At 42.2% G+C, this 13,614-nt stretch overlaps 1 protein-coding gene across 7 annotated transcripts in view; it reads left to right on the top strand.

Annotated features, from left to right (window-relative positions):
• Positions 1-13,614, top strand: part of kifc3 (kinesin family member C3) — an 88,115-nt gene that overhangs the window by 3,624 nt on the left and 70,877 nt on the right. Inside the window, exons 1-2 of one of the 7 annotated variants that reach the window (XM_034296442.1) lie at positions 10,209-10,368; positions 10,825-10,832. The exons of 2 other annotated variants lie outside the window; for them this stretch is intronic. In XM_034296442.1, the coding sequence (XP_034152333.1) occupies positions 10,326-10,368; positions 10,825-10,832 (51 nt within the window). In that variant the 5' untranslated portion in view covers positions 10,209-10,325. Of the gene's footprint in view, positions 1-8,676; positions 10,369-10,824; positions 10,833-13,614 lie in introns of those variants that run through there. 4 more of the 7 variants (XM_020055351.3, XM_010864216.4, XM_010864217.3 and 1 more) reach the window with 4 other exon arrangements.

Raw genomic sequence — 13,614 nt, forward strand, 5'->3', positions numbered from 1 at the left:
GCTGTGTGTTTCAGGTCGTTGTCATGCTGGAAGACCCAGCCACGACCCATCTTCAACAGTAAAACCTTAAAATCAGCCCTAGCCCTAACAGGCAGCCAGTGTAAGGACGCTAGTACAGGAGTAATGTTTAAAAAAAACCAAAACATTCTAGTTAAGATTCTAGCAGCCGTGATCCTCTGGATCATCCAGATGGTCATTGGCAAACTTCAGACGGGCCTGGACATGCGCTGGCTTGAGCAGAGGGACCTTGCGTGCGCTGCAGGATTTTAATCCATGACGGCGTAGTGTGTTACTAATGGTTTTCTTTGAGACTGTGGTCCCAGCTCTCTTCAGGTCATTGACCAGGTATTGCTGTGTAGTTCTGGGCTGATCCCTCACCTTCCTCATGATCATTGATGCCCCACGAGGTGAGATCTTGCATGGAGCCCCAGACCGAGGGAGATTGACCGTCATCTTGAACTTCTTCCATTTTCTAATAATTGCGCCAACAGTTGTTGCCTTCTCACCAAGCTGCTTGCCTATTGTCCTGTAGCCCATCCTAGCCTTGTGCAGGTCTACAATTTTATTCATACCTTCATGTGCAGAGCTAAAACTAAACTTAAAAACAAGTTAAGCATCTGGGTTAAGTGAATGAACCCACACTTACCTATGTAGCAATCCTCTACATGGTGGCGTGGAGTACCTCTCTGGTGCCATGGAGTACTGTGCTTGCTCCATCCTAAAAATAAACATAACCATAGATATGTAGGTGACTCGGCGTTCAACAATTTTCAGTCTGATGATGTCCAAAAAATCTTTGATCTTCTGTTTTTCAGGTGTTCATCAAATTGTAGTAAAACAATGTCATAATCCACATGTTGTATTGTCCAATTCAGTGCATATAGCTTATACTTTACACACTTTAAACAAGATTTGAAGAAAGAACCAAATCACTAAAATGAATGATCCCACTAGTTTTCACGGTACTACAGCGTGGGATTCCAAAGTGCGATTGTCTTGTCTTACACATACAATTCACATTTGCTATAGCGCCATCTATGGACACGGCAGTGTTTAAACACAGTAAAGAACTGTCCCCCATGAAGCATTCAAGTCGAGGCTATAGGCGAGTAGTTGAGCCGGTACCATGCAGTGGAAAATGGCCATTAGTTCGGGAAAATATTATGGTAAGCAATGGCGAGAGACGGCTGTTTCTATGTGTTTACTGTACATGTCTACACAAAAGTCCTTTACACAAGCAATAGTGCAAAAGTCAAAGTCTGTCTTATTTATTAACTACCAATGTTGACCAAAATTTTGTACACTTAGATTTAACAATAATAAAATAAATCAAATAATCAGTACAAGAATAAAAGGGGTACATTAACATCTCTGCTTGAAGAAAATGACAAGACAAGCAGATACAGCAGATCACAGCGCACGCCCTCTCTTCAGCGGCTAGCCGCCAGCGTAACGCAGTCGGGCCGCTGGTGTAAAGCCTCCTGAGATGCAAATTAGATTATGCAAATTGAGATCAGGAGAAAACCGGCAAAAGCTGGTGGCCCGCTGGCTGTACGACATTATAGCCTGCTGCGGCCCGCCAGCAGCAAAACGCTGGCGGGCCACCATCGATTGCTCACTGGGAAAGGACATATACCCTTATTGGTCTAGGCAGTGGAACAGATGGCCAGAGTACCTAGTGATGCTCTGATATTATACAGAAATGTGTGTCACAATCAAAGATCAGAGTTACATACCGGGTAATAGAGAAGGCATTTCTAAAATGTTATGGAAATATATGAATTAAGATCTCCCAAAACTTTTCAACTATGAAACTGGGCTTAAATATTTGTCCCTCAGAGGAACTGAGTAAAGTCAAGTTTGTGTTAGGGTGTACCTGAAAAAAACTGAGAACTGGTTTGAGTTTTGTGTGAAAGTTACACAAAACTCAAAAGTTAAAAAAAAAAATTTGGCTTGTGGTTTAGTTCAGGGTCGGAATTAGGATTAAGTTTAGATTTAAAGTTTAAGCATCAGAGTTAGGTTATTAGTTAGAGGTTTTGCGTTAGGGTAAGTGTTGGAGTAAGTCCTAGGGGCTAATATGTAGGGAAAGTAGTTATTTTAAAGAGGGCCCTATGTTTTCCGTGATTCGGCACACACGGAATTGCAGATTTTGTTAATACAATTTTTATCAACTTTAAAACATGGAATATTGCAGTTTTTATTAATTTGGCAGAAATAAATATATATTTAATCAGAAGTAGGCCTAATTATTGTAGTAACCTAAATTATTTAGTAATTGTAAAATTACATACGAGTAGGTCTAGAGAAATAATTACATTTTCAATTGGGTTTTTTTGGGGGAAGGTGGTTATCTCACGTTGTCATAAAAACTTAAAAATTCAACCCTAACCGCTGAATTCAGAGCCGAGCGATACCCAAAGTAGTATTATGAGTAAGGCGATTAAGCGGTCTTGTATATTTTGTCTAGATTCTGTTGATTGGACCTGTAAAAATAATTGATCACCACTTCGTCTAAAGCCATGTTAGTAAAAGCGCACCAGCAGATTCAAAACGAGAATTCATTTAGAACTTTGTGGCTGTGTGCGTCGAGTCTGACATCTCCTTAGAAAATCCAAGAAACATAGCATACAGGAAGACGCATTGCCCGAAAATGAGAGCAGCCTTGGTCAAACTCACCTACCCCTGCGTGTTCAACCAACATATGAGCAGCCTACTAATATACTGTAGCCTACATTTATATTCTGTAATGTGAAGAATCAGCATGCCAATTGTGATATCAGTGAGCTATTGTGGTGAAATATAGCAATGCATAATGTCATCCGCTTGTTTGTCTAAGAAATCAGACCTTCATATGGTGTTGAAATAATGGTTGCGTACCCGGTCGTCAAGGAAGAGAGTAATTCAATTATTTATTGCAGCAGACCCAACATAGCATCATGATTAAACAATCCCTCAATGAACAATCAAAATCCCCCCGTCTGTATCATGATTCAAGCTACAATATCATACAAAAGACTCTTGCATATCCTGTTGTACCTATGAAAAATTCTACCTGTCCATCCATCCATCTTCTTCCGCTTATCCGGGGCCGGGTCGCGGGGGCAGCAGTCTAAGCAGGGATGCCCAGACTTCCCTCTCCCCAGACACTTCCTCTAGCTCTTCCGGGGGGACACCGAGGTGTTCCCAGGCCAGCCGGGAGACATAGTCCCTCCAGCGTGTCCTAGGTCTTCCCCGGGGTCTCCTCCCGGTGGGACGGGACCGGAACACCTTCCCAGGAAGGCGTTCCGGAGGCATCCGAAAAAGATGCCCAAGCCACCTCAGCTGACCCTTCTCGAGCTCTTCTGAGCTCCTCCCGGGTGACCCAGCTTCTCACCCTATCTCTAAGGGATCGCCCGGCCACCCTGCGGAGAAAGCTCATTTCGGCTGCCTGTATCCGGGATCTTGTCCTTTCGGTCATGACCCAAAGCTCATGATCATAGGTGAGAGTAGGAACGTAGATTGACTGGTAAATCGAGAGCTTCGCCTTGCGGCTCAGCTCTTTCTTCACCACGACAGACCGATACATCGACTGCATTACTGCAGAAGCTGCACCGATCCGTCTGTCAATCTCCCGTTCCATCCTTCCCTCACTCGTGAACAAGACCCCTAGATACTTAAACTCCTCCACTTGAGGCAGGCACTCTCCACCAACCTGAAGTGGGCAAGCCACCTTTTTCCGACTGAGGGTGGCTTGGTTGGCTTGTGGGACTCCTGACGCAGCTGACGGGTACCGACAGGCCAAGCGGGCTGCAGCCCGGGTGGTTGTGGAGGCAAAAACTCGGGCCTGGGGAGGAGTTCGGTGAGGCCATGGAGAAGGACTATCGGCTGGCCTCGAAGAGATTCTGGCAAACCATCCGGCGCCTCAGGAGAGGGAAACAGTGCCCAAACCAACGCTGTTTACAGTAGAGGTGGGCAGCTGTTGACCTCAACTGAGGATGTCGTCGGGCGGTGGAAGGAGTACTTCGAGGATCTCCTCAATCCCGCTGTCACTTCTTCCATTGAGGAAGCAGAGGATGAGGGCTCAGAGTGTTTTGTGGATTTGGAGAAGGCATTCGACTGTGTCCCTCGCGGCATCTTGGGGAATATGGGGTCATGGGTCCTTTGCTAAGGGCTGTCAGGTCCCTGTACAACCGAAGCAGGAGCTTGGTCCGCATTGCCGGCAGTAAGTCAGACTTGTTCCCAGTGCATGTTGGACTCCGGCAGGGCTGCCCTTTGTCACCGGTTCTGTTCGTAATTTTTATGGACAGAATTTCTAGGCGCAGCCAGGGGCCGGAGGGTGTCAGGTTTGGGGACCACACAATTTCGTCTCTGCTCTTTGCAGATGATGTTGTCATGTTGGCCCCTTCTAACCAGGACCTTCAGCATGCACTGGGACGGTTTGCAGCCGAGTGTGAAGCGGTGGGGATGAAAATCAGTACCTCCAAATCCGAGGCCATGGTCCTCAGTCGGAAAATTCTACCTGTAAATAGGGAAAGTTTCTACGTTTTAATAGGGAAGGGTTCACCATTCAAACATACCAGGATAGCCGTCATAATGTCGATCATTAGGCAACATCGCAAGAAACATCAAAGTCCAATATTGTGAGTCATCGTACAGTTTCCCACCTGTCTTGTGAGAAACAAACCTTCATACATATGAAATCAACCTATCCGTTAATTTAGGAAAGTTGTTGATCATAAGGAATTAAGCTAGTTTCCAATCAAGTGTCCTTTAGTTCTTGTCTTCAGTCTTCTCTGTCTTGTATCAGTAATGTAAAGTTGCAATATCAGTTACTGCCGTCAGTGTGATGTGGACACAGCAAATTGTCTGATTGTCCTAACAAGTCAGCGTATGTGTGTAGTTGAATCGTGATTTTCCAGCACTTCACTAATTCATGATTAGCACCACAACAGTGTCTTCCACTGTGTTGGGACCATGTGACCTTTCCAGTCAACTGTCCCGTGGTACTCTGACCTGTAGTATGTGGAGTTCTTCAGGACTCCGGTGGATTCTCCTTCCATTTCGCTGTTGATGATTCATCTAGAAATGGAGTGTGAAGCCAAGTGGTCTGACCCTGGCATTATTCTACCATGTGAGTGGTCAGGAAGATTTAGGACATATTCATCCAATCTGGTGGTAGTACTCCTCAAACATGTTGCTCGTACTCACGCTCTGTTGTCTGTGTCCAGTTGGTGATGGGATGTAAGAGTTATTGGATATTCCTTGTGACATTTCAGGGTAAATTGTGTTTGATTTAATTGCTTTTTCCTTTGAGCCTTTAGGCATAGTTAAATATAGATACATTTTTATTACTCTAGTTATGTATTTAGAACAGGTCATTAGAGGGCCTTAGGATGCCTAAGGGGGAATTGTGTATTAAAATGGTCTTATTGTGCATATGTTTACATTGAGTAAGGGGTAACGAGTTGGCCAGGGATGGGTCATCTCTCAAAAAGACATAGGGACAGATTTAGATTGTATTACCTTAGGATGCCGAAGCGTAAAAATAGCTAGTTGGTTACAGTAGATATCAAGCCATTTGTTCCAATAACATTTTTATAAACAGCTTACCAGTTTTCTGCATAGTTGCTGTTTTCACCAGTACTTCAGGACTAAAGGCAATGATTGGCTGGAGCACTGGCCAAGATGGTGTAAAGCAGAGGTCTCAAACCGATTCCACAGAGGGCCATGTGTCTGCAGGTTTTTGGGTTTTCCTTTAAATTGGTTCCCAGTTCAGACCTAAACAACCAGGTGGGTTAGAAACGAACCAATTAGTGACCTAATTAGTCAATTAAGTACAAGGTGAGAGCGAAAACCTGCAGACACTCGGCCCTCTGTGAAACCGGTTTGAGACCTCTGGTGTAAAGAAAGATAGTGAAGAGAACCCTATTAGCCTCACCGGTTTGCAAGTACAAATCGCTTTTGCAAATCTAAAGTAAGGCTATATCCCCTGAAAAAAAGTTTAACCATTAGGTTATTAGTTAGAGGTTTTGCGTTAGGGTAAGTGTTGGAGTAAGTCCTAGGGGCTAATATGCGGCACACACACGGAATTGCAGATTTTGTTAATAAAATTTTTATCAACTTTAAAACATGGAATATTGCAGTTTTTATTAATTTGGCAGTTTGAAAAATCCTGCTCGTATTCTGTCACATATATATTTTCCTTTCTCTCTCTCAAGGAAACAAAGTTTGAATGTCCAAGGTGAATATCAAAGATGAAATGGGAAACTTGCTTTCTAGCTAGCGAATGTTAACTTTTGTTTACTGTAATGTATACACTTACTCTTCCCGAATGAACGCGTGGATTGATACAATTGTGAACAAAACTGACCGGTAAACACAGGAAATACCTGTTTTTGAATTGAGAATTATAGAGCAAAAATGAAAACACTTACAATAATGGATTGTTTTAAAAAAAAGAATACTGAAATATGATTTTTGAATGAACTATCCCTTTAAGTGTGTGCTCCTGTCTCTGCTTCATTCACTCTGTAATTTAGCTCTGAAATTACTGAGGAAGATAAAAGGGTGTGTCTAGCTCATTATTGTGAAAGAGTTCATTGGGTTGAGGCTGGCTTTTTTATAGTTACTTTATTTTTATAGTGTTTTAGTAAATGCTTATTCAACAATATAATTTGGCTTCAAAGGCACCTTTGTGCCATAGGGTGGTGCTAGAGTGCGTTAGGACCAAAACATCTCACTGAGATGACTGGCCAATATGAATCACCCTATCAAGCTCCTAGCCACATGTCAGCCAGCACCATAGTCAAGACTAACAAGTAGACTGTCGTGGACAGCTTGCCACTAATAAAGATCACCTTAGCGCCACATTGGATTCTCTGGATTGTATTTGTATTATTTTACGTTAATTTTCGCCTTACATTCTCAGTCATTTCCAACTGTAACTGTCACTGTCTCATTTGAATCTTAACCTACTCCCAGACATCTGAGCCAAACCATTCCGCTTGTTTTGCTCACTGTTCTTCAAACCAGGAAGTTGTGTGTTATTTCTGAGGGAACACTTGTTCACCTGATCACTGTAGTTGGCCACCAAACCACCAGAGAGAGTTGCAAGACTGCAGTGAGACAAGAAAATACACTAGTCAGCATGCAGCACAGCCTAGGCTTGAACCTGGTGGTTTAATCATTATCTCCCGATATGTTGTCTGCCACTAGCAGCAACATTACACACAGTATAATTCTGAATGTGTAAATGTACATGCCAGTAAAGGTGATTCTGACTGTGGCCACATTAAGGGGTGACACTTAAAGCCTTTATCTAAAGCCATGAAGTGACACTATGGCACATTCTTCATGTAAGCTTCTTAAGCGAATTACATAAAGTGGGACTGGCTCTCACCTAAGATTTTGTACATGCACACATACAGGTTTGTACATTCTCACCCTTCTACAAACCTGCATTCTTGCTGTTAAGCGATTTCAGCCTTTCCAGTGGAAGATTTGGTTTTAATTGTAAAACGTTTCAGATATTTTGATTATGTAAACAAATGTACTGGCTTTGTGTTTGATGTTAAAATTGTTTAAAAAAGAAAAATGTAACTGGAAAAAAGGCCCCAGATTATCCCCCTCCTACCCCAGACTGACATGACCTATTCAACTCCTTCACCCCCCCATCCTCCCCCATCTTTTAGGACTATGGGGCAAGACTGAAAAACGTTAAGCCTAAATAAGAAACAAAAAGGTATTAATCCTTCTGCATAGACTACATTTATAGCGCTTGCTTTGAAGCATCAATTTGTTCCCTTGTTCTTACCCAAACTGCAAGCACCACCTGTCAACCTCTGTTAATGGATATCTGTCAACACATTAATGTTGATTTGCAGAGTGTAAGGATTCTCAAAGGACCTGAGTGTATCAAAGGGCCTCTAAAAACATTAGCTTTCTGGGTCTGTAGAATTAAAACAGAGTTTGATTTTGTTTTATTATAATAAACAAGGTACAAGATTTGTAATAAAAACCTTAACGTTTGACGTCTCGAACCATAAAGTAATATCAGGCATTTTGCCTGCTCTTGAACCTTAGGCCTTGTTTACAATCTGTCTCTTTGTGGCTTTTACATAGTTTGTTGTAAGGGATTACTATGTACCGAGAGGGCGGGTCTATTCTTTTCTATTCTTTCTAAATAGGCGGTGCCCTTCTTATCAATGTAGCAGCCCCATTCACCTCTCCTATTTTGGAGGGGTTGAGTTGAAATGTCATATTTTCATTTTCAAGTTCCCAAAGAAGGGCTTGTAATTTAGGTCCAAATTTGTGGAGATTGTGTCTCCCAAATTTGGTTCAAAGTGACTAGCAAACTAGTCGATTGCCGCGGGCACTCGTCACCATTTTGCCAACGTGATCATCTCTGTCAGTTCCCACTGTCACATACCAGGAAGACTTTCGGGCATACACGACACTAGTAATGAGGTCGTCCCTCTCACCACCGCAATAGCCAATCAGAGCTTCAGGACCAGTTTGAATGCTTTCAGTGGAATGCCAAATGGATGCAGCTGGGAAGACTCATTTGTGCACATTTGTTTTGCTTTATACATAAATCCAAATCAGTATCGTGCATTATGCGTTACATCACCAGAGCACGGCTGGCACTGTCCCATTTCAGTCCTTATCCCTCAGCGACAGATGGACAGTTCAGAGTGAGGGGGAGCGACAGTGAGAGTGAATGGAGTAATTGGTCACTCCTCTTTCTCCGGGGACTATCAGTATGCCACCTGATGATCAGTTGAGAAGGGCGTTTGACTGAGTTGTAAAGAGACGGAAAAATCACCTTGAATTAAAGATTTTCCTTGTGAGAACATTTGGGTCCAGAAAGACGGGTCACTACCCCATCTTCTCTTATCAAGAAGAGCCAAAGAAAAATATTTTCCCTTTGGATCTGTTGATAATTTATCAAGACTCAGCTTTAAGGGTCAGGGTTATAATGTGAACCAGATAATCAGCGAGATGGAGCAGGAGGGCATCGACAGCAGAGTCATTCCTACATTACGGAAAGTGTGGTTGAGTATGTTTAGTATGTATGTTTGTGTGTAAATGTTTTGGGCTGTGTCATTCTGTTAAATGTATGTTATTGTCTAGTTATTTAGCTCATTTTAGTTCCGTTACTTTGACTGACTTCTGCAAGTGCGCATGTGTGTTTGTGAGGTGTATGGGTGTCAGACTGAGGTGGTTGTCTAAAGTTACCTGGAAATACTTAGCCAGTCTGCTCCTGGAGGTTTGGGTTACCTGAGTTCCACTGGCTGGCAGCTGGGCAGCCATTGCGACAGGGCAACAAAAGGACAGGCTCCAAAACCTTATCAGAGTTTTGAGAAACTGCAAAAGGCGTTGTGATAGGCGTGCGTCTAAGATTGTAGTTTTGTGGAAGTAGTGGGTGGGGCTAGAAAGAGGTACAGGTGAGATATAAAAGCATGTGCGTGTCTTCTGGACATCTCATCTGTCTGCGGTCCTGACCAGGGATTATGAGAACACTGATGAGCTTTAGAGTGTACTGCCATTGTCCAGGAGATCAAAACACTCACATGCCGAATGATGAGTGACTCCCCACTGCTGCCTCTTTGTCCTTTCAAAGATGGCTGGGGTTGTTTTGTAGTTTTATTACCCCCCCCCACCCCCCAAAAAAAGACTGGATATTTATTGATTGTGTTTTGAACTTTTCTGAGAAGATGAAGAATAAACAAATATTCTGCTGTATGGATTGTACGATACCTGCTATACAGTACCGGATATTGCTTTAAAAATGTTGCCTTTGGGGACTGTCTTGTCATCAGTCGAATGATCAGGGCAAGGACTCGGACCACAGAAGGGACGCCTGGAACTCTGACAACCATTCACGCCCAGATATAAGCAAGAATGGAACCCCTCCTTCGTAACAGCTTTTAAGAGCTCAAAACAACCTATGTAACTTCATATTCCTGTCCTCTTTATACACCGTAAACTTTATTTTTTAGGGGGAGGGGGGGGCAAACTGAGGATAACCATCCACTGGTCTCCACAAGGTGGATCATGTACGTGCTGTGCACCCTTGTGGTGTTGACCATCCACAGCCTCTTGAAGCGCCGACACAAAGCCCTGGAGGCCGGTGACAAAGAGGCTGGAAAAGGTGCCAAGCGGGCTGGCGACAAGGCTGCTCTGCTGGGGGAGGGAGACAGGGTGAGGGGCTCCCGGCATGGTGGATTTGGAGAGAGTGTGGGGCCCAGGAAGAGGGGGACGGAGATGACAATTGTGCTATCTCAGGAAACTACAGAGAGGGCTCATGCCAGAGACAGAAAAGTTGAGCTTGAATACAGTGAAGGATGCAGCCTGGAGAATGTGCCGGACAACAGAAAACAATTGCAGGTGAGAGGGTTTGGGGTTTAAAAAGAGAGCATTAATATGCAATGTACATAGAAAACAGGGGAGGAATGGGGTGTTTCCCTGATGTGCAGACCAGCAAGTAAGCACAGGTGTTTAATTTTTTTTATCCTTAATCTCTCTTTTTCAGAATAGGCACTAATTTAATTATTTGATTGCAAAACATTTGTATTGTCATGCAAAATGAAGTCCAAATGTTGACGTCCATTTTAATGAGATGCTTCACTGTGATGGTTTACTATTTTTAAGTAATGGTGTGTGACATAACTGGAGACAGAATCAAACAGTCTCCAGTTACCCTAACATTTTTGGGAAAAACAAGAAAGAGGTGATAGTTCATGGGTAATTTGACTTTGACAGTTGAATACTGTTGATTACCATTTACATCAGTGAGGTCTGTGATGACTGGTCCCCATTTTCCCCTTTCTTTGTCTTTCACAGTCATTCAGGTATGTATGGCATAATAGTATTCCTAACCCTGGTCATCCCACTTTCTCCTTTTCTGTCCTTTTTACCCTGCTCCTTGACTTTGAGTCTTCCCATATAACCTACCTGTTCTTTATAGTTGTGATGTAGGCTGCCTCCTTATCTTTGCATTGGGAGTAAGATTGCAGTAAATCCATTCCTCACCTGCTTGAGTATTACAGAATGATATGAGAAAGGAGTAATGGTATTATGCAAACTAGTGCTAGTGGACCTGCCCTCAGGGGCAAAAGATTCAGAGCTGGGTTTATGTAACCTTGTTGTTAATCTGACTGCATGGCGCTCTCTGTGTGTGTTTTTGGGATGAAGGGTACCTTAATGTCTCAAACTGCTCTAATTTGCCTTACCTCTGGCTGTCGGTCCCATGACACATCATAACCTTCATCTCCCTCCCCCCAGGGTCCTTGAAACCCATTTCCCATTGTTTGACACTTTTTAAAATAAAAAAAAACATGTATATTGTGGTGACCATACCCTAGCTCATCACTAACACTTTTAATTGGGCTACAAAATCAGTGTAGCTGTATTCGGTGGATGGCTTTAGGACCATGTGGAATGCTTTAGGACCATGTCCTGACTCAGAATGTACATGAGCATGTGCATAGGCAGATTACCTTTCTCTTAAATGTGTACTCTGCTGAGATTACCGTAAATCCCTGTTTATAAGCCCTACCGTGTGTAAACCACTCCATTCATTTTATAACTTTGTATGTAGACAAACCTGAGTATTAACTGCACCCATATATAAACCTAATTTGCTCAGAGAATTATGATTCATACATAAATTCAGGGTGGTGAAATGCAGTTTGTGAACGATTCATTCTTTTTGAAAAGTATTTTTAGTGACTCAAGACTCAAGTCCTTTTTTCTAGTGACTCATTAAATTTTATTGTTCATTGGAATGTTTGGCAGCAGATTTCTACAACATGATTACTTGCTTCGTATCCGGTCTTCCAGCTCAGTTCACCGGTCAGCGTCTATGTACACAAGCAGAGATAAATGGATCAAGGAAGGAACATCATAAAGACATTTCTGCCTGATAATTGAAACAGACTATAATAATTATAGTTAGTTGATTACTGATGTCATTATAAACAAAGATGAAAACAAGCACCAAGCCTTTGCTTAAGTGAAGACTTGTGAACGACTGACTCGTTCTGTTTTGTCATTCAATTGAACGATTGTTTAAATCATTTGAACTCAAACTTAAACATTTCAGGTCAGCTAGACAATACAAATGCCATAGCAATTCTCGGAACAACGCAACCTCAGTCTGCAGATTATATTCGCATTTTAATACGCCTACTGTATATGCCCAACATTATAATGATTTTCTTTTTTACAATGAAACCTGGACATTTTACATAGCCTGTCTTAGCTTGCTTTTAATGGGATAGTTCATCCAAAAATCATATTTCGGTGACAGTCCACTTACCCCCAGTTGGTCATCCAGGCACATAGTAATTTTTTAAAACAATCCATTATCAGCTCTGTCAGTCAGTAATTTGCGTTCTAAGCATTTTTGCAATACAATTTTCATTTCAAATATGCAGGTACTTCCGGTGTTTACCGGTCAGTTTTGTTCACAATTGTATCAGTCCACACGTTCGTTCAGGAAAAAGCATGTTTCCTATTTTTTCCTTTGATATTCCCCTTGGACAGTCAAACTTTTTTTTTTTTTTTAAGGAAAATACAAATACAGCTCCGTAATAAATTGAGACCGCTGTACCTTTTTCTTTCCTTAATTTTTTTCCAGAGATGTATATTGTATCTGACTATGAATACAAGCCGTAAAATATTTTTTCAGGGGATATAGCCTTACTTGTTATAACAATACTACACATGATGAATTGACCAAATGGAAGCATTAAGAGTTAACCCTTGCCCAGAATATCTGGAGGCAATGTGTACTTGTGTATTATAATACAGCTATCAGAAGTATTACATACAATCTGTCTTGTCTCCTCGGGTTGAACTGGGTAACTTGATGGAATTGTATTCTCCTTTAGTCCTCTTCTAAGTGAACATAGGTCTCGATCCTTTGTATTAAAATGTTTCTCTCAAATATTGTCACGTTGGCGAAGTTGCTCGCAATTGCAGAGCGGGTAGAATTTAACTCAAGATCCACGAGCAGGCAGAAGTTGACATCGATACTTTGAAAGGAAATCCAAGATTTCTACTCTTTAAATTTGTTTTTAAATCTAATGCACCAAATAAGTGTCATCCTGCACAATGAAATTCTTGTGACATGACATCTACATAGAGAAGAATCTTTATTTCTCTCTCTCTTATCTCTCATCTCTCATCTCTTCTCTCTTATTTCTCTCTCCCTCTCTTATCACTCTCTCTTTCTCATCTCTCTAGAAAAAGAGAGCCATATTATACCTAAATGAAAACTAGCAGCAATTTTAAACAAGAAAACAGGCAAGCCTAGTTCAGCCATACCGCAATAGAAAGTATTGCCCTCTTGCGATTCAAACCTGGGTCGTCCACGTGAAAGGTTGTCGCTCACCACTACACCCCAGAGCTTTGACAAATAGCTCTGCATTATTGACCCACCATGATCAAATGTACAGATAGCTGTGTAAGGGGATGGATTCTCCACAATGTATAACTATGTACACATCCCCGAAGTTCAGCCCCAACAGGGATTTCACAGTTTTTAACTAGGTAAATAACAGAGCGGGTGCTGTATATGGGTCGCCAAGTGCCTAAGACTTGCAGTGTGTTTGCATCCCTTTGTTTTTC

This window comes from Esox lucius, chromosome 2 (assembly GCF_011004845.1).
Source record: "Esox lucius isolate fEsoLuc1 chromosome 2, fEsoLuc1.pri, whole genome shotgun sequence".
NCBI classification, from domain to species: Eukaryota; Metazoa; Chordata; class Actinopteri; order Esociformes; family Esocidae; genus Esox; species Esox lucius.